This window comes from Mesocricetus auratus, unplaced genomic scaffold, assembly GCF_017639785.1.
Source record: "Mesocricetus auratus isolate SY011 unplaced genomic scaffold, BCM_Maur_2.0 Super-Scaffold_100033, whole genome shotgun sequence".
NCBI lineage: Eukaryota > Metazoa > Chordata > Mammalia > Rodentia > Cricetidae > Mesocricetus > Mesocricetus auratus.
Genome location: NW_024429213.1, coordinates 13240907 through 13264400, shown reverse-complemented (window position 1 = coordinate 13264400; position 23494 = coordinate 13240907). Strand labels below are relative to the sequence as shown.

Genomic DNA, 23494 nt, shown 5'->3' with positions numbered 1-23494 from the left:
AATAAAAATAAAAAGATGAAAAATTTAAACTCAGTCATCAGACTTTGTTGGTACTAAGCACCCCCACCTGTTGAGCCATCTTGCTAGCCCAGGCTTAAATATAATTCTCCCCATTTTGTGCTACATATTTGTTTGAAGTGACATTCTCATCATTGATAATAAAATCAAGATAGAGTTTGTACATTTCAAGTATTCAGCCAGGATTTCTTTTGTATGCATATGGGGTGAAAGGACAACCTCTAGTGTCATTCCTCAGTCACCTTCCATCTTTTGTTTGAAACTGGCATCTTCTACCTGAAACTTCACAAAATAGGCCAGGCTAGCTGACCAGTGAGCACCTGTTTTTCCTTTCCATCCTACCAATGTTGTGTTACATATGTCGGCTACAATACCTGACTTTTTACATGGATTCTGAGGATTTGAACTCAGGTCCTCACATTTGCAGGGAAGATGATTTACTGAATATGCCATATTTCCTGTTCCAAGATTTATTTCTTTATGTAAAATAAATATTTTGTTAGCAGGGCAGTGGTGGTGCGTTCCTTTAATCCCAGCACTTGGGAGGCAGAGGCAGGCGGATCTCTGTGAGTTCGAGGCCAGCCTGGTTTACAGAGCGAGTTCCAGGACAGCCTCCAAAGCCACAGAGAAACCCTGTCTTGAAAAACCAAAACAATAACTAAACAAATGATAAAATTTGCTTTCATTTTTGATAAATGATAAAATTATATGTATATTGAAGTATTAAACTAAGTTTTATATTAAATATCTTTGTTTTTATCAGTAAATGATTTTTTTGTTTGTTTTAACTTCTTTATGTATACTTTGAGAGTTTCACATCATGTATCCCAATTCTGCTGACCTCCAGATTCCCCCATATCCTCCACTCACCCCAACAGTACCCTCAACCAAAGGAAACAAAACACAGTAAGCAAGCAAACAAAATCAAGAACGAAGCAAAACAACCAAAAAACCTTCTTTGCTTCTTTCCAACCCCTCTAACACCTTTTTTTTTTTTTTTTTGCGAGACAGGGTTTCTCTGTATTGTTTTGGAGGCTATCGGTCCAGCCCGGCCTCGAACTCACAGAGATCTGCCTGCCTCTGCCTCCCTAGTACTGGGATTAAAGGCGTGCGCCACCACCGCCCGGCTCTCCAACACCTTTTTATTCGTCCTGGTGGCACTGGGGACCTCGGTGTGTCACATAGTATACCTTTTTGTCCATCAACCTTAGTAGCAAATGTGCATTGCGATGAGTTCAAGGCCTCTGGTTTCTGGTACACCATCATCACTGAATCTTCACCGGAACTCCTCTGGGTTGTCTTCTATACCTATTTTGTTTGGATCTTGATAAGGGATTCATGTATCCCAGGCTGGCCATGAACTTCCTAGTCAGCCAAGGATGACTTTGAATTTAGTATCCTCCTGCCTCTACCTTAGAAGGAAAGAGAGCAGACAACCTTTGACCAGACTACCTGTTCTATCTAGCTCTGTCCTAAGCTGTGTAACCTTGGATGAGTCACTTTACCTACTTGTTTAGGATGTTCCCTACTTAAAAGTATATTATCTTCTGAATGTTGATTGATTTCCTAAAAAATATTTTTAGGCTGGGTGGTGGTGGTGCACACTTTTAATCCCAGCACTCAGGAGAGAGAGGCATGTGGATCTCTGAGTTGAGGCCAGCCTGGTCTACAGAGTGAATTTCTGGACAGCTAGGGTTGTTATACACAGAAACCCTGTCTTGAAAAAGCAAAAAAAAGTTTTTAAAGACTTCTGTATTTTTACCATATATGTGTGAGTGTTTTGGCTTCGCATGTGTATGTATACTGTATGCCTGGTCCCCATAGAAACCAGAGGAGTGTACCAGATGACCTAGAACTGTAGTAACAGCTGCTTGTGGGCTATCTTGCGGGTGCTGAGAACCAAGCCTCCATCCCCTGCAAGTGCAGCAGGTGCTTTTAACTGCTGAGCCATCTCTGTAACCATCCTCCCACCTTATGCTTATTAAATTGAAAGACATATTTCACTTTGGGGAGCAGTTCACCCAGTTTAATAGGAGGGTGAAGAGGTACCGGGAAGTGTGGCACTCCCCACCTATAAGGTATAAAATTCGCAGGCCATTTTTAAATTTTATTTGTGTGGATGTTTTGCTTGCATGTATGTGTGTACACCACTTGCATGCCTGGTGGTGCCCTGGGAGGCCACAAGAGGGTGTGTGGTCCCTTGGAACTGGAGTTACAGAAGATTGTGAGAAATCACGTGAGCGCTGGGGATCCAACAGGGTCCTCCAGAAGAGCGGAGCACTGAACTAACTGCTGAGTTCTCGCTCCAGCCTCCAGAGGCTTTGTTTTGTTTTGTTTTGCCTTTCCCCAGCCTTCCAAACCCTGGGATTACAGCTCTGAGCCTTTACAAAGAGCTTTATTTTAAGAGGAGGTCTCAAACCATATCCCAGGTAGGCCTCTGACTAGTGGCAATCCACCTACCTCTTCCTTCCCAGTGCTGGCCTTACAGGCTTGAGCTACGACATCTTATTTCAAAAGCTGCTTTGTCTCAGTCTCTTCATTCTTTCCATTTCCTACAGGGTGGCAGGCTGAGCTAAGGACTGGGTGCCTCCCAGGGAGGCCCAGGGAACACATTTGAGCTTCCAGTCTAAATCTTCTCTTTCCCACTTTTCTTTCCTGAAGACTGTCTTCTGACCCATGGAGGAGAGTCCCTAACTCACGGTGGGAAAGCATGTATTTTGATAGCTCCACAAATGTACACAGAGCTGCTCACATTGTCAGCCCTTAGGCACACGGTGACATGACTCATTCTACATAGTACACACATGCACATCCATACATACATGTCTAGAGACTGGCAGAGAAAACTGCAATTGACAGAGCAACAAAGTCATTCTGAGACATACACCTTGGTATAGTTTGAAAGTGAAATGTCCCATACAAGCTCACATGTTTAAACATTTGGTCCTTAGCTGGTGGTACTATTCTGGGAGGTTGTGTGGCCTGACTGGTTGGGGTGGCCTTTATGGGTTATAACACTTCTCTGCGTCTAGTCTCTACTTTTCTGACTGTCATGTGAAGAATCTTGCCATAGTTCCCACCCCCGTGGTAACTGCCGTGCCTTTTCTAACATGAGCCCAAATAAATCCTCTCCATGTAAGTTACTACTATCAGGTATTTTGTAATAGCAACAAGAAAAGTAACTGTTGTACCTCATACATAGTTCTTATTCGGGGTTTCAAAGGTGCTTAGTCATCAGATTCTGTGCCCAGTTTATGTGATGTCACACTGTCAAGATCGCCTGGAGTCATATACAGCCACACGGTACAGCCTTACCTGTCTCATCGCCATCACTGTACACACATTTCTACATGCTGTAGCTTGGTGACATCCTTGTCATCTCAATACCACCTCACCCACAATTACCCAGTCATAAACCATCTTACAATGACCCTTGGAACCACCTGGATGCTGTCTCAAAACTTCATATATACGGTTCCATTTATGTGTCATGATTTTCAGTTGTGAAATATCATACCTGCCACCTCATTTAGGCTCATGTAGTCGTACATTTCAGTTAGATTCTGTCATCAGAGAACCCAGACACCACTCCATACACTGACATTTATTTAGCCGAATGCAGACTCAGGGCTGCAGTTTCAGGTCTTTGGTGGTTTTATTTTACAAAATCTTTGAAGGTACAGGCAAAGAGATGTCTGGGGCCCATAGGCTTGAGCTGTGCAGATGGCTCCAAGAGTGCTGGGATTACAGGAACTGAGGCAGGAGGATCTCACGTTTGAGGCTATTCTGGACTACGCAAGGAATTCAAAACCGCCTGGGCTACTACAGAGTGAGACCCTGTCTCAAAAGCAAAACAAAACAAAAATGTCGAGCCGGGCGTTGGTGGCGCACGCCTTTAATCCCAGCACTCGGGAGGCGGAGACGGGTGGATCTCTGTGAGTTCGAGGCCAGCCTGGTCTACAAAGCGAGTTCCAGGACAGCTTCCAAGACAATACAGAGAAACCCTGTCTCGAAAAACCAAAAAAAAAACCAAAACAAAACAAAACAAAAAAACAAAAATGTCAGGCATGGCATCACATGCCTATAATCCCAGTACTTGGGAGGGTGGAGGCAGGATAATCAGGAATTTAGGGTCACCCTTAACGACATAGTTGGTGGTCAGCCTGGGTACAGAAGATCCTGCCTCAAAAAAAAAGAGGGGGACACCTTCTCTGCCGAAAGGCCAAGGCCGTTTCGTGCACCTTCAAGAACTGAGGGGAGCCACCACGGTGGTGCTGGTGGTAGGGGGCACAGGAGCTGTGGGGAAGGAGGCTGCCGTCGAGCCCAGCAGAGGTCCAGAGAAAGGCATCAGGTGGCTGACAGGTCCTGACAGCACCACAGGTCCCAGGCCCTGGTAGAGATGGGCAGTACCTGCGGTGCCCAGTGTCAAGCCTGAGGCCACTTCCCCACAATTCCCACTACTACTGCCACCAGCTACCACCATGAAGCCACCAGCTGGTCCTTCAGCCGCTCCTGCTCCTGCTCCTCCCAGACTTGACCCCCGCTTCTTTTTCCCTTTCCCGGAGGCCTTGCGGTTCCTAGTCTGAATTCCATCCTTGCGCATGGTCAGTGGCCGGTTCACCTGGAGAAAGGGAGATGACAGGTTTGCCAGCTCCAGCCCTTTGCGTCTATGTATCTGGGACAGCCTCTGAACCCCATTTTTTTGAAGAGTAGGGAATTAACTCAGTGACAAGGGTGATATACCCTGGGCTGCCCGGTATAGAGAGACCTGCTGTTGTGAGGCCCTGGGCTCTGGTTATTCTCCTAGACCAGCAAGAGGTACCGAAGACTTAGAGCATGGGAGTGAAAGGTAGTGGATGTGGCGAGAAGAGAAGGGGGGGGGAGAGGAAGGATGGAAAGGAGGCATGAGATGGAAAGAGCGGATAAGAGTGACAACCGGATAGGTAGAGAAAAATGATAAGAAGAGGGGCATGAGAGATGGAAAGACACAGGAAGAAGGCTGGGTGGGAGAGAGAGCTTAAGGTACATCAGGCCCGAGAGTGTGGGGCGAGGACACCACCATGAAGGCAAGCACCATGAAGGAGAGTGTCACCTGGTGTAGCTTGTAGTAGAGGCCACAGGCATTGCAAACCGGATCGCCACTGGCATTTCTCCGCCAGAGTGTCGTGGTGGTCGTTTGGCAGTTAGTGCACTGAGTGCCTGCCCTTTTGCTGACAATCTGAGGGACAAAAGAATGTGACATCAGTGCTCTGGGGAGGTGGAAGTGGGGGACAGGACCCTAGAGAGGAGCTGAAGGGGTGAGAGGGTTCCTATCTGGGATAAGAAGTTATTTAATTCATCATTATTATTCTTTATTATTTTGTTTTTTGAGTCAGAGTTTCTTTGTGTAGCATTGGCTATTCTGAAACTAGCTCTGTACACGAGGCTGACCTTGAACTCACAAGAGTTCTGCCTGCCTCTGCCTCCACCACTGCCCAGCAAGAACTTTATTTTATAATCTGTGTGAGACTCCTTGCATCTCTGGTTTTCAGCTTTGGCCACAGATCTGAATCTCTTGGAGGAAGCAAGATGTGGTAATTCACACTTACAATCTTGGCACTTGGGAGAAAGACAGGCAGATCATAGCAAACTAAAAACCTGTTTGGTATACATAGTTTCAGGTCAGCCAGGGCTACATAGCAAGGCCCCCTTTCAAGAAAAAACAAAACAGAATTTCTTGAGATGCTACAAACATTCTGGGAGCTGGGGGTATAGCTCTACAGAGGAGGGCCTGCCTATCATGCATGAGGCCTTGGACTCCATCCCCAACACAAAAACCAAAATCCTGTTGCCCAGTTCAATGAGGTCATGACTTCTGGAAGAAGGGATCCAAGGAAATTACAATGTGAACTGTAAGTAAAAAGACCACTGTCAAGGATAAGGGTGAAGCTTTTCATACAAATGTGAGAACAGGGTTTCTGTTTGAAGCCTCAAAGGGTACGTAAAGGTTGGGGGTTCTAGTTCAGAGTAGGGTCTCTGTATAGGAAAGGGATGGATGTTCCCCATGGGGAGAGGGTGAGGATGAGGGCAAGTATAGTATGTGTTAGTATGCGTTAGGCAGGGGTTCCTGTAGGATGGGAGAGAATGGACTCTTGTCCTGGGCTGGAACTCATCTCCCGCACAGGTCAGGCTTAGCCCCTGGTCTTACCAATCGCTTCTTGGGTCGAATGAGAGGCCGGTTCTGGCCATTCATCTTGTGATACAGGCCACAGGCATTGCACAGGTAGTGACCTGTTCTGTCCCTTCGCCATAGTGGAGTAGCCGTTGCTCCACAGTTCACGCACTCTCTGGCCTCTGGTAGGTGAACAGAGAGAAAAGTTAAGCATTAACTTAGCTTAACTTGGCCTTGAGCTACCTGGCCTAACTCAACCTCCCCATCCCTTTTTGAGAGCCTCACCACAAGGGGCCAGAGGGAGGCTTCCGTGAAACTTGGGGGAAGAATAGGCTGCTGAGTTGAGAGGGCTCCCAGTGGGAGAAAAGAAAGGCCCAGCAAAGTCAGGTCCCCCGTAAGCACTGCTGGTGACAGGCAGCGATGCAGGCAGTGCAGTCCCCAGGGTCAGGAGGTCTGGACTCAGCCGCTCTGTCTTCAAGGTTTCCAAGAAGGTGGTGCTGCTCTTCCCATCCGGGTCTTCCAGGGTCTGGGGAGGGGCATCCTCGTGGCTGGAGCACACAGTTGAAGCAGGGTAGAGCCCCGTCTTGCCGTAGGCCCAGCTAGCATAAGGTGAGCCCCCTGGGATTCCCTCCATACAGTTGAGAAGCGGGTATACCTGAAAGACTGTTGGAGGGGTACAGGGAGGGGAGGGGGGGAGGAGAGCAATGAGCCTAAAGCAATGCTGCTTTTACAGTGCTATGGTGCCCATCAGTCCCGACATGGCAGTTAGGTTTCCAGTCTTCTGACAACAGTTCATTGATGCTGAGTGACTCCTGGGTTTTAACTCCCTCTGGTCACTATAGAAATGACAATCCCCTCCCAACCCTTTCTGTCTGGGATTCAAATGACTATTGTTGGGATTGGGAGACTGCAGGTCAGCTGACACGTAAGTGAGCTAGTACACATTTCTAGTGTGTCACCCTTAGTGTGTCACTCCAGTATAGTAGACAGGAGTAGTGGTGTCCCCGGGGGAAGGGGTCAGTACATCCCTACACAGAGCTTCTAACTATTCCCAAGATGACCTCCTAGTAGAATTGCGATCTAGCTAATGATCTCTATGGCAACCCTAACAGCCCCTACCAGTGCCAAGGCAGCTTCTCGGCAGTTACCTGGGGAGTGTCTGTAGGCCTCAGTGTCCCTGTAGTAGGCCAGTGCCGTGGCTGCAGCTGTGCCTGTGCTTGGGGAAGTGGACGAAACTGCATCCAAACCCTCAGGCCCAGAAAAGAACGGCCCTGGATCTGGTGGCGAGGACACCAGGGAAGAGTCCACAAACTGCGGTAGGGCTTCTGAGGCCCCTAGGGCCCCGAGGCCAGGAAAATCCATGGGGATACTGGGGTTTAACCTGTGAGGACAGGAAGGGTTGTCAGACGTGGAAATCCTTCTCTTCCCTTTCTCCTCGCCAAGTTGTCACCTGGGACTCTAATTTCTCCTTTCCATCGCTCAGATTCGTTCCTTCCTCTTCTCTGTCCTCCTTCTCACTCTGTCGTTTCTCCTGTCTCTCCTTCCGTCCTCGCTCCCTACTTGTCGTCCTCTGAGCGCTTCCCCATTCTCTTATGGCCTCACCTGTCTTCCTCCCCTCCACCCTCATCTTCCTGCTCCTTATTCTCTCATGCTCCCCTTGTTGTCTTACCCCTCCTCCCGTCTCCCTCATGCCCATGTCTTCCCGTTCCTGTTGCCGTTCTCTTCCCTCCTTTCCTTCTGTCCTGTGCCTCCCCTCCTGTGTGCCATGTTTCTCCCTCTTTCTGGATCTCTTTCCTTCCTCCTCCTGTTCTCTCTAACTTCCAACCTTCCTCTGTCCCCTCCTCCCATGGGCCTTCTCTTTTCTCCCATTCTTCAAGTCGTCCTCCTCTGCTTCCTCTTTTTCTTCACTCTCCCTCTTCCCCTGTCTTCTCCTGTGGAGGTAGAGTGCATAACCAAGCTCCCTTGGACCCCTTGACAGCTCCCTTGGGACTTTGGGGTTCACCCTTCTGTGCTCCCCAACTTCATCCCTATCTGTTGTATCTTGACATCTGACTTTCTCAGAAACCCCGTGGTTTCCGGTTTTATCCTCCCTCCCCCACCTCAGTTGTGTCTGTAGACAGAGGGCCCCATTAGTTCCTCCCTGTTCTATGGGGGGTCAGTACCTCTGCTTATCTTTGCCATCCCCGCCCAACTTTTGAAATCACCCCAAAGCTACTGGCTTCCTCTGAGGAGAGTGACAGGTAGGAGGTGTTCCCACCCTGGTACCCTCCCTCCAGGGAGCAGGGTCTGTGTTCAGGGACCTTCAAGTGACACCACTCTCACACCTCAGTTTCCCCATCTGTTATATTGGAGGTGGTATGCTAGGAGCTGAGCGATGATCCCTCTCCCTTTGTCTTACGTTGCACGTCTGTCTCTTCAGCTCTCTGTCCCTGGGTCTCTCCATTTCCTTTCAGGGCTAACTGTGTTTCCCCTACATCTTTCTATTCTTCTAGGATGTACCTTTGGAAAAAAAGATTTTATCTTTGTTTATGGGGTGTGTGCATGCAGAGGACATCCATGGGTGTTGGTCCTCACCTTTCACTTCTTGAAAACAGGGTCGCTCATAGTTTTCTACTATGCATATGCATTAGGACAGGCCTTGAGTTTCCAGTCATTCTCCCCCACCTCCTATTTCTCCATAAGTATGCTGGGACTACTGATTCGCATGCTACTGTGTCAGTATGGATTCTGGGGGTTTGAACTCAGGTCCCTCACACTTATTCAGCAAATAATGTATCCACTGAACCCTCTCCTCAGCCTCCTAGGGTGTATCTTGCCCTCTCTTTCTGTGCCTTCTGTTGTCCGTCATGTATAGATTTCTTTACATCTTTGTCAGCCTGCTTTCTGTGGCTGTTACTCTTGCTTTCCCTATACTCTATTGTCGAATGCCTCTCAATCTTTCCAACTCTTTTTGCCTCCCAGGCCTCCTCTTCCTATTTCTTTCACTGCGCCTTGACCCCTCTCTCTCTATTCCTATAGCTCTGTGTGCCTTAGTACACACAGCTCGGGAAAGGGTCAAAGAGCCCCTGCCCCTGACTGCTTGATGCCCTGTCTGGAGGGAAAAGTGGGGGACAGACAGAGTATAAGACCACCTTCCCTCCCTACCCATTGGGTAGATTGGAAGAGCTGGGCCCAGGGTTGGGGACCATGCTGGGGATAACGCAGAGTATGACTGTGTCCACCATCACCTTCTTGACCTCAGAATTGTCACCTTTTTGTACAGAGTCTGCTCTCCCTCGTGACCAGTTAACCTTCCCTCCTGTTCCTCCTTCTCTAATTCTTTGTGTCTGTGTCGCCATGACTCATTCTCCCTCCCTCTGTTTTTCCTTTTCTCCTTTCCGGTTCGGCTTCTCTTGTTCTCTGTCCATGGCTGCCCTCCTTCCCCTCCTCTGATGGCTCTCCTACTCTGTGTCTCACTTTTTTCTGAGTCTCTGTTTCTCTTTCATCTTCATGTGCATGTGCCTTTGCTTTTTCTGGCTCTCTGTCTCATGGTCCTCAGTTCTCCTTTTGTGGCGCTCCTCTCTCTCACTCCATCTCCTGTTCTCTGCCTCCGTCACTCTTCTTCACCTCCTCAACCCACCATCAGCTTCTCCCTCCAGCCTCACCGACCGCCCCTGTCCCTCTCACCTTGGTGGGTTCAGAGCTGCCCACTCCTCCTGTAGCGAGGGCCCACCCTCCACCCCAGTTATCACTCTCCCGACAGAGATAAAGTTTATCTCAAGGCTGGGGGATATGAGAGCTCCTTATCAGCTGCCTCACTAGAGAAAGTGCTCCCCTAACCAGGAGGCACAGCAGCTGCACCTCCAGCTCTCCCTGGGCCCAGCCCCTCACCCCAGGTAACAGCCTATGCCCAGGCCTCAGCCAGGGTCCTATGGGCCAAAGGAGCTGAGGCAGGATCGGGGAGCAGATGTAGTACTTAAGGGGTTAGAGGGAGAGTTTGAGAGTCCAATGAGGGGGTTGGAGTTAGAAGTTTGGGTATGGCCATGGAGTTTAGGTGAAGGAAATACTGGGTTTGGGAAGTAGAGCTGAGCTTAGAGTTCACAGACACATTTTGCATTCAAAAAATGGCTTAGGAAAATGGCTGGGGTTAGGGAATCAGGTGAAGTCTGCAAAGTTAGAGATGTAGTTTAAAGGTTAGAGATAGGTTCTGGGGGGGTCATGGTAAAATATGAGTTTTTTTTTTCTTGGGCAACAATTGGGTTTAGGAGAGAGATGGTCCTGGGCAGACAGGACCGTGGCTGATGTCTAGAGATGAATTCTAAGAACCCGGCAAGAGTGGGAGAAGCCAAGACCGGGTTGGGGGAGAAAAGGTGTGGAAAGAGTGGGAGTCAGGGAGCAGTTAAACCTTACGGCTTAAGGAAGATGGACACAAGGGTCACTGTGACAGAATAGATTTGGGGGAACAAACTTAGTGTCTAAAATAACACATTTTGGCCACGGGTAGGTGAAGGGGACAGTTTGGGGAGGTCAGAGAAGACCAGGGAGCAAGCCAGGGTCTGAAAGGCAAAGATGGGTCAAAGCTAGGGTTCGGCAGATCAGCCTGGTGTGGTTAGCCTGAAGTATTCACTGAGAGCAGAAATATGAGTCTTGGGGAAGTCAAAGTTTTTTTCTTTTTCAGGAGAACGGAAAGGCAGAGACAAGTTTCAATTAGTGGAAATCAGATTTGGGACAGAGATGAGAGCTCAGGGAATGAAGGCATAGTTTTTGGAGGTTGTGGTCTATACAGAAGGTTGGCCTTGAAGGATGAGGAGAGAATTAGGGGTCAGAGGACATACATATCTTAGAAGGAATGGAAAGAAGTTGGGGCAGATGGAGGAAGGTTTGGGGGGGGGGGAGAGATGGAGGTTGGAAACAGAAGTCTGGGGAGCTGTGGAGGAATTCCGGGATGACCCACACTTTAGGGGCAGAAAGCCTGGAGCAGGCTTGGGCAGCAGGCTGGGGGTTAGCTTGCTGGAGGCTCTTTGGGAATTGAGACTGACCTGCGTTGGTTGATGCAGAGGGTTCAGCCACCTTAGTGATGTGGTGAGCTCAGTGTGATCCCAAGGGGTGTCCTCACTGGCCTTGGCCTTTGAGGCTCCCTTCCTCCCTCCCTCCTGCCAGCCCGCCTTCCCTCCCACCCACCTTCTCCCTCCTCTTTCCTCCCCAGGGAGTGGCTGGTGCCCCAGTGGGTGGGGCAGTGCAGGGGAGGGGGGTGTGCCGCCTACTTGTGAGGGACCTGTTAGGCACTAGTAGTGCCTCCAGCCTTCCTGTCTAGCCCGTAGATTGTCTATCCCGTAGCTTGCCTTTGGCTTCCATGGAGTCCAGTGTCTAGTCAAGTCATATGAGCTCTAGTCAAGATACATGGAAGTATTAAATATAAGTTTCATGCACCACTAGGAAAGCCCCTACTCTGTGCCAGGCTATGTGTGGGCTGGACCTGTATGTGTGTGAGCCCTCTTGGATGACGGGAGAGGAGTGATGTAGCTGTACCCATTTTGCAGGTGAGAAGAATGAGGTTTATAGAGGTTTGGGAGTATTTCGACCAGAACCTGTGGGCCACTTTTATGAACCAGTCTGGGGGACGAGGCCAGGCCCGGCAGAGTGAGGGTATACTTCTTTAGTGTTTGGGCCTTGTGCCTGGGGCTTACGCCAGCTCTGGCCTGCTCTGGGGCAGCAGATAAGTCTTATCAGATGGAGGCGACTGTGGCTGTTGGTGCCGCAGTAACAGGCTGTCTTGGGGTTGGGGGCAGGGTGGGGGACGCACACAGGGACAGTGCCTCAACTTCTTGCCCGCCATACGTTAGAGGTGGGAAACTGAGGTGACACCTAGAGTGGACTCCCTTGTGAGTCCCCTGAGGATTGGGATAAGATGGCAAACGGGGGGGGGGGGGGACAGTAAGTGAAAGACAGAGAGGCAGAGACAGGAATAGAGATATACGGAAAGATGGCAATGAGGAGCCAGAGAGGACAGCAATAAATAAAGGAAAGAGACAGAAGTGGAAAGAGGCAGGGGAGGGCACCCAGGAGAGAGATGGTGAAGGAACCTGAGATGCTAAACATGTAAGGAGAGTCAAAGACAAGGTGGGGCAGAGCTGGGCAGGAGGTGAAGGGAAAACCTGGAAATGACAGAGGAAGAAAGGAAGAAGGAAGGGAATGATGTTGTAGACAGGGTGAGAGGTACTCAAAACCAGAGAGGGTGACCCCCAGGGGGAATGTTCTAGCATATGCTGCATGCTGGTGGCATTGGTGTGAGGATGTGGCCGATGTGATCTGTGTGGCTCTGCTGTCAACCTGCATTGAGGGGACAGCCCTCCAACCCTGGTCACTGGGTGCTTACAACCCATCCAACCCTATCTTCTCTTGCTCCACCGGTGCCTTACACCCGCATAAACCTTCATCAGTAGATTTGAGCACCATGTCTGCATATAATCATCATCATCACACACACACACACACTCTCTCTCTCTCTCTCTCTCTCTCTCTCTCTCACACACACACACACACACCTCCTCACAGAACTATCATAACCCTAGAAATCCACAGGACAAGGCTCCTACTAACCATCCATTCTCCAGTTGGGGAGACTGAGAGCAATTGAGGGAAAGGCAAAGATGAAGCCATGAGTCAGTAGGGGCAAACAGCCTGCCTACCAGCCTCTTCCAGAGGAGTTGATCTTCTCCTGTGTTTCTCTGAAAGCCATTGTCCCCATAGGCTTTCAAAATGGGAGGCTTGTGTTAAGCTGCTGTGTGCCCCTTTCCTCTGTGGACCCCTGTTTACCAAGAAAGAACACAGATTCTGGACCTGGAGCTAGCCCACCATTCTCTTCAACCCACCCAGCTACTAGTTAGGAGACCTAGATGGAGCTATTCATGAGTTACCATTCCCCTGTCTGTAATGGGGTAACAGTGATAGCTGCTTCCATATTGGGGACAGTCAATGAATCTGAATGTTGAGTGATCCAACTGACTATAATCTGAGTTCTCAATATGTCAAATATTCTACTTTTTTTCCCACTGAGTACTGATGTGAATCTGAAATCTCCAAGTAGAGGATTTTGATTTGTTTACTGGGTGCTTATTGTATTCAAGTGCTAGTCCTTCTCCCTTCCCAACAACAGCTGCTGTGAATTCTAGTTGTAATGCTAACAATGTGCTGACACCAACGGTAATATTAATATTAACTCAAGTTGATATGAGCTTTAACACTGATTTCAATACTAATAGCAGTAGTTGGCCAACACTATTGTAATGCTAATCTAAGGCTATTATTATTTTTGTAGAGCTAGGAATGGAACCTAATGCATCTCTCATGTTAGGCAAGAGCTTTACCACTAAGCTATATACACAGCCTTCAAACTATTATTCATTCCAATTCTAAGAACAATCTCCAATTCTCACCCCCTACCATGCTAGGAATGGCACTCAGGGCCTTGCATACACTGGGCATGCGCTTTGCCAACTGTGCTACATCCCCAGCACCCGATTCAGCTAGAACTTTTACCACCACGAACATACCAATAAATAGAGTGCCAGGAGCAGCATTATTTGTTGGCATAATACATGTACTATGTATGCTAAGTACTTTGATGTACAATTCTGTTATATTCTCATCAGGTCTTTGTGGTATATCACCACTCTCGCCTGACCAACTGGAGAAGGGACACAGAAATGAGACTATCCAAGGCCTCTGGTACTCGTCTCAATTCTCACACTGATTGGCTGCCTAATTTCTGGGCAAGTCATCCTCTGCGCTTTAGTTGCAATACTTGGAAAATGGTTATAGTTGTAGACTTTCCTTGCCCCACACCAAATGTAACTGATCTGCACGGTGCCTGCTTGGCACACCGTAAAAATGGTATGCGACGTAAACAATAACTCTCATCATTATTTAGTATTGTTAGCAGCAGAGGTTGTGAGTCTGGGGGCGAGGTGTGGGGAAGCCTCATTGGGAGGGGAAGGCAAAGGACATGTCCAATAAAATGGTGTTGTGCTAGACTCACATCCCATTTCTTCATTCCTGGAGGTAACAAAGGACTCAGTAAAGGAAATGAAGGGTGGGGAGTAGGGTGCCTCTGAGGCCAGGCCTCACCCCATTCCCTCCCCCATCCCTGTGGAGGGGGTGCAGGCCCAGAAGTCTGTGGCCACAGTTCAGCCAGCAGGGAGGCAGCTGGGAAGGCATAGATAAGGGAATCAGCGGGGGCCAGGCTAGGCTTGGGGGAGCCCAGTGCAGGCGGGGGTGGGGTGTTCGGGTTGAAGCGGCTTCTCTGTCAGGCTTCCATTTGAGACGCATGGCCGTGTCCTCTCTTCCTGGAATCCTTCCCTGACCGTTCCCTGTCTCTCCTGGCATCTTTTGAGGTTCTAGCGCCTCTGTTTGATTCAAGCCGTAGCATTAAGGCTATCTGGACCTCTTTGAGACTGGAGTCCACCAGGGTGGCATAGAATAGAACTCACTACACTTGCCTTCCCACAGAAAGAAGCAACCAAAACCCGACCAAGGAGTCATGTGTTTGACTTGGGAGTAAAACTGTTGGTTATTATCTCAAGAATTATTTTTAATCGAGACATAACCATTATACATATTTATGGAACAGCATGATCATTTGATATATGCACATAATGCATAATGATTGAATCGAGGGGATTACCATAGCCACTCCTTCAACCAAACACCCATGGCTTCTTGGAAGGGGAAAAAAGTTGATTACATAGAAGGAAAACTAGAACAATGGTCATTAAAGGCTGGGAAGGGGAGGTTGAATATGTCTAATGTCTTACAGCCCAGTGGGGTGACTGGTTTGCAACAACAACCAATTAAATGTAATATTTGTTATTATTTAATGATAAAGAAAATAACAGAGAAGGACATGGTGGCAACTGTAATCTCAATACTGGGGATAAAAGCAGGAGTATCAGTAGTTCAGGGTCATCTTCAGCTACATAGTAAATTTGAGACCAATCTAGTATATAAGAGATCTTGTTTCAAAAACTAAGTTGGTGACCTGGGTTCAATTCCCAGCACCCACATGGTACATATACAGGCAAAACATTTCATACTCTTAAAAATAACTCAATTTTAATTAGAATGGTCATAGCAACGAATAAAGTAACTAACACAGTGATTGGTCCATTTGTATTTGTATTCTTCCTAGTGGTCTATACTGTTTGTTCCAATCCTTTCTAACAGAACATATCTCTTTAATGTCAGATCAAAGGTAACCAACCTTATACAGCCACTAGTGGCTCTTATAACTCCTAGAATTCTCCCTTTTTCTAATTTTTGTTTTCTTTTGTTTTCGAGACAAGGTTTCAGTATATGGCTCTGGCTGGCCTAGAACTTTCCATGTGGACTAGGCTGGCCTTAATTCACAGGAATCAGCCTGCCCCTGCTTCCCCCACTGCCAGGATTAGGGGTGTGTGCCACCTTGCCTGACTCTTCCTTTTTTGAAAAAAGGGTTATTTTAGATTTATTTTCATTTTATGTGTACAGGTATTTTGCATATATGTCCAGTATCTACAAAGGTCAGAACTGGAATTACAGATGGTTGTAAAGTACCATATGGGTGCTAGGAACTGAACCCAGGTCCTCTGGAAAAGCAGCCAGTGCTCTTAACTGCTGAGCCATTTCTCAAATCTCAGATTATTCCATTTTGAGCTCATTTATAATATAAATTATACAAGTAAATATGTAGGATTTTTTAAGAAAATGAAAACAAAATCAGCCGGGTGGTGGTGGCACACGCCTTTAGTCCCAGCACTTGGGAGGCAGAGGCAGGCGGTTCTTTTGAGTTTGAGATCAGTCTGGTCTCCAAAGAGCTAGTTCCAGGACAGTCTCCAAAGCCACAGAGAAACCTTGTCTCAAAAAAAAAAAATGAAACTAGCTCATAGTAGTAAGTATAGAGGACTTAGCTCAGTGATGGAGCTGTTGCTTAGAATTTCTGAAGTTCAAGACTCAACACTTAAAAACAAAATATGGAAGTGATATGTTAACATATCAGCATTAGCCGGGCGGTGGTGGCGCACGCCTTTAATCCCAGTACTCGGGAGGCAGAGGCAGGCAGTTCTTTGTGAGTTCAAGGCCAGCCTGGTCTACAGAGTGAGTTCCAGGACAAGTGTCAAAGCTACACAGAGAAACAATGCCTCGAAAACTAAAAATAAAAAAATGTCAGAGACAGGCGGATCTCTGTGAGTTCGAGACCAGCCTGGTCTACAGAGTGAGTTTCAGGACAGTCTCCAAAACAATACAGAGAAACCCTGTCTCGAAAAACCAAAAAAAAAAAAAAATGTCAGTATTAATTCTGTTCAGCAACCAAATTTTTCCCTTTGTGTTTGCGTATTTTTTGAAACAATTATTCCTGTAAAAAACAAAAGACAGGCCGGGTGTTGGTGGCGCACGCCTTTAATCCCAGCACTCGGGAGGCAGAGGCAGGCGGATCTCTGTGAGTTCGAGACCAGCCTGGTCTACAAGAGCTAGTTCCAGGACAGCCTCCAAAGCCACAGAGAAACACTGTCTCGAAAAAAAAAAAAAAAAACAAAAGACACCAAGAGAAGCCATTATGATTATTACTATTATTTTGAGATAAGATCTCAATGCAGTCCAGGTTGGCCTCAAACACATTTTCTTGCACAGCCTCCGAAGTGCTGGGGCCACAGGTATGCAACCTCCATCATTTGACTGTACCTACCCTGGCAGGAGCTGAGATGCCCTAAGCAGGGACAGTTCTTTCTACTATCAGGCTATTGAGAAAATGGAATCAAAGAAACTAGAATTTTCCCAGGACTGTCACCATAGGAGAAGGAAAAGGCTGTGACGCTAGTGCCAGCCAAAGGGGAGCTTGTCTCCTAGAAAGAGATTCCCACAATTCTGACAGCTTTTCAAGTGACGTTGTCTGAGAGACTACAGCCAAGATGGGCATGTGTCAGGGATGGACAGTACACCTTTGACCAGACTGCTTAGTTCTGCATGCTCTATTTAAACCCAAATCTCTAGTGAGGAGCCTGGAAAACAGCCTTCTGGGGATAGGAGAACCTGGGGATAAGGGATGGAGATAAGGTCACTAGACCTCTTTGCTCTTTTCCCAGTGTGGCCATATTGAATAAATCACCTCTCTGTGACTGTCTAGTTGGCACATTAAGGATGGTTGGCTGAACCTGGATTGTTCAGGCTGCCTGGGCCTAAGCTCTGACCCTAATTAAGACTCTGACCCTGATAATTCTGGGTATTTCCTTGATTTTAGGTTTTTAAATTGTGTGTATGTGTGTGTGTACATGCGCACGCATCTTTGTCTGTCTGAGTGTATATATGTGTACCATCTAGAAGAGGTACTGGAGTGACAGACAGTTGTGAGTCCCCTGATGTGAGTGTTGGCAACTGAACTTTGGTTCTCCACTAAAGTAGCAAGTGCCTTAACCACTGAGCCATTTCTTCAGTCCCAGATCTTGATTTTCAATGTGTAGTTTTATATCATGGGCCTGCTCTATTGTCTACCTCGAATTTTTGCTAAATTACCAAGTGAAGAAGTACAGAGCATAATATCAATACTGCTTGACACTCGACAATCTCAATCCTGCCCCACTCAAAATGTTAAGACTTGCAGTGTCACTATCCAAGTAACAATGACCAAGACCGCAGGTCTTGACTTTCATCAGGCCAGCAAACAATTGAGAAATAGACACCATTTGAAAGGATTTCAAATCATCTTACCTTAAATAGCTTTGAGAAGCAGAGTTCTTCATCCTTACTTTGAAATGCTTTCATGAGAGCCTACAACCCACCATTAAGATCCAAGAAACAGGCTGGAGAGATGGCTCAGTGGTTAAGAGCACTAGCTGCTCTTCCAGAGGACTGAGGTTCAATTCCCGAGTACCCACATGGCAGCTCACAACTGTCTGTAACTCCAGTTTGAAGGGATCAGACACCTTCACGCACAGTATATATAGGCAAAACACCAGTGCACATAAAATAAATAAATAAATCTTTTTTAAAAATCCAAGAAACAGCTGGGCGGTGGTGGCACACGCCTTTAATCTCAGCACTTGGGAGGCAAAGGCAGGTGGATCTCTGAGTTCGAGTCCAGCCTGGTCTACAGAGCTAGTTTCAGAACAGGCGAGTTTCAGAACAGGCTCCAAAGCAATACAGAGAAACCCTGTCTCGAAAAACCAAAAAGAAAAAAAGAAAAAGAAAACAACAAAAATTCCAAGAAATAAGACCAAAAATAAACAGACTTTTTTTTTTATTACCTTTCTATTTTGAGACAAGGTCTCATGTAGCACACACAAGCCTCAAACTCTGTTTAGCCAAGGCTGGCCTTGGCCTCTTGATGATTCTGCCTGCACCTCCCCATGTTAGAATTAGAGGTCCACATCGCCATGCCTGACACAAATCACCTTTCATAGCAAGTTAGTACAGCGATCCATTTTCCAAAACCTTTCTTTCTCTTTCCTTCCTTTTCTGTTTTTAGTTTCTCAAGACAGTTTATCTGTGAAAGTCTAGCTATGCCTCAAACTCACAGAGATCCACCTGCCTCCCAAGTGCTGGGATTAAAGGCGTGCGCCACCACGCAAGGTTCCAAAACATTTTCTATACTAGAAAAGTACAAAAAGAATTGTATAAAAATAGCTGTTACTAGGCATGGAGGTGTCCCTTCCAACTTAATGACAATGGGAATGAAATCGAGCCAGAGAAAGGGACACTTTCAAGCAAATATGAATTGGACAAGAAAGGGACATGGGTCAGGGAAAGAAGAATGGAGAGCAGTCCTGAGTGAGACACCAGGCCAGTTCTGTAAACAAAAGGTCCATGTTTTACACACACACCCCAACGAGGTCTCATTGTAGTCCAGGTGTAGCTGGAACTCACTATGCCCATGCTACTTAAGAACTCAGTCCTGCCTCATACTCCTAAATTTTGGGATCAGAAACATGCTTGACACATTTCCCCCTCCACCTTTTTTTTTTAGACAGATCTCTATGCAGTACAAGCCGGCTCTGAATTCAAAATCTTCCTGCCACACCCTCCCTCTTTTTGGAGATTCAGCCTGTGCCACCATACCAAATACCCTTTTTTCTCTCAATCTGGAGAAGGTTGGGGTCTCCTGGTTTGTCATTAGCTATGGTTACCCATCTTAATTTTTTTCCTTTGTTTTTTTTTTCTTCCTCTTTCTTTCTTTTTGATACAGGGTATTGCTATGTAGCTCTGGCTAGCATGGAACTTACCTCAGGTGTCAGGCTGACCTAGAACTTGCAATGATCCTCCTGCCTCTGCCTCCTGAGTGCAAGGATTATAGTTGTTGGACGCTATGTCCAGTCTTGAGAGACGTTGCCTCTACATAAGCGCTGTGGTTCTGGAGGAGTGGGCTGTTTTCCCAGGAGCTGCTGCATTCCTGATTGTACATTCTGGCCTTGTGATAAGGGTGCCCGAGATAACTGCTTACAAAAGCGCACGAAAAGGGATGGCAGGGAACACACTTTCTAAATTAATAACAAGTTCAAAGAGCCCAGTTTGTTCTGGGAAAAGCATATATATGCCATTCTCAGACCTGATAGCGGTGCAGGCTGACCTCACATTTGCTGTTTAGCTGACAATGACTTTTAATTCCTGACCCTCTTGGGGTCCACTCTCAGAGTTTGGGGGTTGCAGCTGTGTACCACCACGTCTGCTTTTTAGGCAGTTTTGAGTATTGACTCCAGCCCCCAGCATGTATAAAAAGTATAATTTTTTACATCTTTTTTTGGTGTTTTTGAGACAAGATTTCTCTGTATAGCTCTGCCTGTCCTGGAATTCACTCTGTAAACAAGGCTGGCCTTGAACTCAGAGATCTGCCTGCCTCTGCTTCCTGAGAGCTGGGATTGAAGGTGTGCGCCACCACCACCGCCCAGCAAGTATAAAGTTTTAGAACTTTTATTTTGTGTGTGTTGTGTAGATTCTTGGTGCCAGGGCGTTGCTGAGGAGGCTAGAGGGCAGCTTTCAGGAGTTGGTTCTACCGTGTTGGTCCTTGGGATTGAACTCAGGCTTGGTGGGAAGTGCCTTTACTTGCTGAGCTAACTCACTGGCCCTCTTTATTAGTAGTTACATTGGGGGCTGGAGCCATGGCTCAGCAGTTAAGGGCACCTGCAGCTCTTGCTGAGGAGCTGCATTTGGTCCCAGCATCCACTTGGTAGCTCACAACCATCAGTAACCCCAGATCCAGGGGATACTGAACCCTCTTCTACACCCTCTTCTGGTCTCCAGGGGCACTAGACACACACAGTGCCCAGGTGAAACACCCCCACACATAAAATATATCTAAAAATGCTTTTTAAAAACCCTTTACAGAGACTGAAGAGATGGCTTAGCGGTTAAGAGCACTGGCTGCTCTTTCAGAGGACCTGAGTTCAATTCCCAGCATCCACATGATGCCTCACGGCCATCTATAATGAGATCGGGTACTCTCTTCTGGCCTGCAGGGATACATACAGATAGAGTACCATGTACATAAAATAAATAAGTTTTAAAACTGTGTTTAAGCAGCCGGGCATTGGTGGCAAGCGCCGTTAATCCCAGCACTCGGGTGGCAGAGGCAGGCGGATCTCTGTGAGTTCGAGGCCAGCCTGGTCATCGAGTTCGTCGAGTTTCAGGACAGCCTCCAAAACAATACAGAGAAATCCTGTCTCGAAAAACCAAAAAAAAACAAAAAAACAAAACAAACTGTGTTTAAGCCAGGCGGTGGTGGCACACGCCTTTAGTCCCAGCACTTGCGAGGCATAGGTAGGCGGATCTCTGTGAGTTCAAGACCAGCCTGGTCTACAAGAGCTAGTTCCAGGATAGCCTCCAAAGCCACAGAGATATCCTATCCTGTCTCCAAAAAACGTATTTAAAGAAAACCCTTTTTACATCAGGCTGGATGTAGAAGTACACACACACACACACACACACACACACACACACACACACACACACACACACACACACCACACCCCCAGGGCAAATTATTTACTCTTCTGCTGTTATGCGCATATAGCACCGTTCCCCAAGGTCACACCCTAGATAAATACGGACATAGGACCATTCCTCATATTCCTCATAATCAAGGAACATTGCTTTCTCCATCCCACATGACAAAGGTGGTGTGGAACAAACCCGAGAAAATGACAATCTTTCACAAACTTCTTTATTGGCAGAGAAGGGGGGCACACGAAGACAGCAAAGCTGGGCACTGAACCAGATGCCTTTTGCGTGTTGGTATTCTACCAGTGAACTACAGCCCGGCATCCGCTGGATCGTTGATTCTCACCGGTGACTTGAGGAAAGACAGGTTTCATGCAAGCCCCACGAATTATTCTTTTGGCAGTGAACAGCCAGTCCCCGTGCACCTTTCAAAGGTCACAGAGGAAGCACCCCATGGTACAAGCGTGTGGAGGGGGACAACTCTTGCTCAAGGATTCCAGATAAAACCAGAACAAGTGTTCTGGAACTTGAGATCTGGAAGGCAACTTCTAGAAACAAGTAAATTTCCAGGAGACCTTGAAAGTACTTAAATTTCTGATTTTCAGAAATCACCCCGAGGTCTCTTTCTTGGCCACAGAAGGGCTCCTTTTTCTGGACTGAGTAGAGGGATGTAGTTGATCACCCACCAAGCTGGGAGAGCCAAGAGAATAGCACTAGAGGTAGTCAATTCAATCCAAGATCAATAGTTTAAAGGTCAAGAAAGGCAGGTTACTTGGACTGCTTCTCCCCGCCCCCCCCACTATTTTCCAATTAAATAGAAAGTCAAAGACGAAAACCAACAAGAAGGCGAAGATGAGGAAAAGAAGAGCAAAGAAAGTGGTATCTCGGGTCTCGTACCAGCTGAGCACCTTCTTGGTTGGGTCCTCTTGAGTTTTGCGGAGGGTCTCGCTCCCAGAGTATTCTCCGTAGTGTGCCCGGTAGAAGGCTTCAAAGTCGAACATGATGAGGAGGTCCCACACGAGGCACAAGAGCCATCTTGAACCCAAGGGGTATAAAGAAGAGGGCGGGAGGAGCATCTTAGAAGGTCCGACATGGGTCCACTCAAGTCCCGGTCTCTGAGCAGACCTCATCATACTTGTGACCCATGATGGTGCTGCTCAGAGCCACAAAAGCTTCCCAGAGGCCAGTGAAGCACTGAGCTGCTCCCAGGTAGCACACACCTTAATTGCAGTAGGGGTGGAGGCTGATGGATCTTCGTGAGTTCCAGGCCAGCCTGGGTTGCACAGTGAAGCCCTGTCTCAAAACAAAGCAAAACAAAAGAGGTTGGGGATGTAGCTCAATTGGTAGGGTGCTTGCCTAGCATGCCTGAAGCCCTGGATTTGATTCTAACACTGTTTAAACTGTGCTTGTTGGCATAAAACTGTACTCCCAGCATGCCTCGACTACACAGTAAGTTTAAGATCAGTCAGGGCAGTCAAGTGGTAGTGGTGCAAGCTTTTAATTCCAGCAGCACTCAGGAGGTAGAGACAGTCAGATCTCTGTGAGTTCCAGGCCAGCATGGTCTACAGAGTGAATTCCACGATAACCAGAGATGTTAAACAGAGAAATCCTGTCTTGAAAAACAACAGCAACAAAAAAAAATCAGCCTAGGCTATGTGAGATCCTGTCTGTAGGAAAGATGAAAGGGAATATATACCATAGAAACAGCAGGGAAATGTTCAGAAAGAACTAGACCCCAAGAAGAAATGGGGTACTTTTATAGTGGTTAAATTTCCTGGCTTTATGTCCATTAGTCATGTGTTAAGGATCACATTTGAGGTAAGAGGTGACCACTCACTGTCTTATAGGTAGATTTTCTGACACCATTTGCCCTTCTTGATCTTGGTCAGTTGGGATGAGACGCCAGGTCTATTAGAGTTAGGCCTTGTTTAAGATATGTCCAGTCACCGGGCATTGGTGGCACACGCCTTTAATCCCAGCACTTGGGAGGCAGAGGCAGGTGGATCTCTGTGACTTTGAGGCCAGCCTGGTCTATAGAGTGAGTGCCAGGACAGGCTCCAAAGCTACACCGAGAAACCCTGTTTCAAAAAAACCATAAAAAAAAGAGCTGGGTGGTGGTGGCACTCGCCTTTAATCCCAGCGCTTGGGAGGCGGATCTCTGAGTTCAAGACCAGCCTGGTCTACAAGAGCTAGTTCCAGGACAGCCTCCAAAGCCACAGAGAAACCCTGCCTCGAAAAAACAACAACAAAAAAAGATACGTCCAGTTGGGCTGGAGAGATGGCTCGGTAGTTAAAGGCCCTCACACTGCTGTTGCAGAGGACCTGAATTTGGTTCCCAGCATTTTAATATTTATTGTATTATGAGTGCTTTGCCTACATGTAAGC

The 23494-nt window shown here is 47.3% G+C and overlaps 1 protein-coding gene and 1 long non-coding RNA gene across 3 annotated transcripts in view; one reads left to right on the top strand and one right to left on the bottom strand.

Annotated features, from left to right (window-relative positions):
* The window catches only part of LOC121135265, a 90564-nt gene that overhangs the window by 14081 nt on the left and 52989 nt on the right, over nucleotides 1-23494 (top strand). The window lies entirely within an intron of this gene.
* On the bottom strand, nucleotides 4055-19636 carry Gata1 (GATA binding protein 1). Of its 2 annotated transcripts, none has more exons than XM_040733792.1 (6): nucleotides 19399-19636; nucleotides 7318-7550; nucleotides 6455-6832; nucleotides 6206-6351; nucleotides 5111-5236; nucleotides 4055-4639 (listed from the first exon to the last, which is right to left on the bottom strand). In XM_040733792.1, exons 2-6 carry the CDS (start codon nucleotides 7529-7531, stop codon nucleotides 4262-4264), a joined length of 1242 nt encoding a protein of 413 aa, XP_040589726.1. In that variant the 5' UTR covers nucleotides 7532-7550; nucleotides 19399-19636; the 3' UTR covers nucleotides 4055-4261. The 2 variants fall into 2 exon arrangements, with proteins under 2 accessions (XP_040589726.1, XP_012979937.1); XM_013124483.3 differs by lacking the exon at nucleotides 19399-19636 and adding an exon at nucleotides 11188-11259.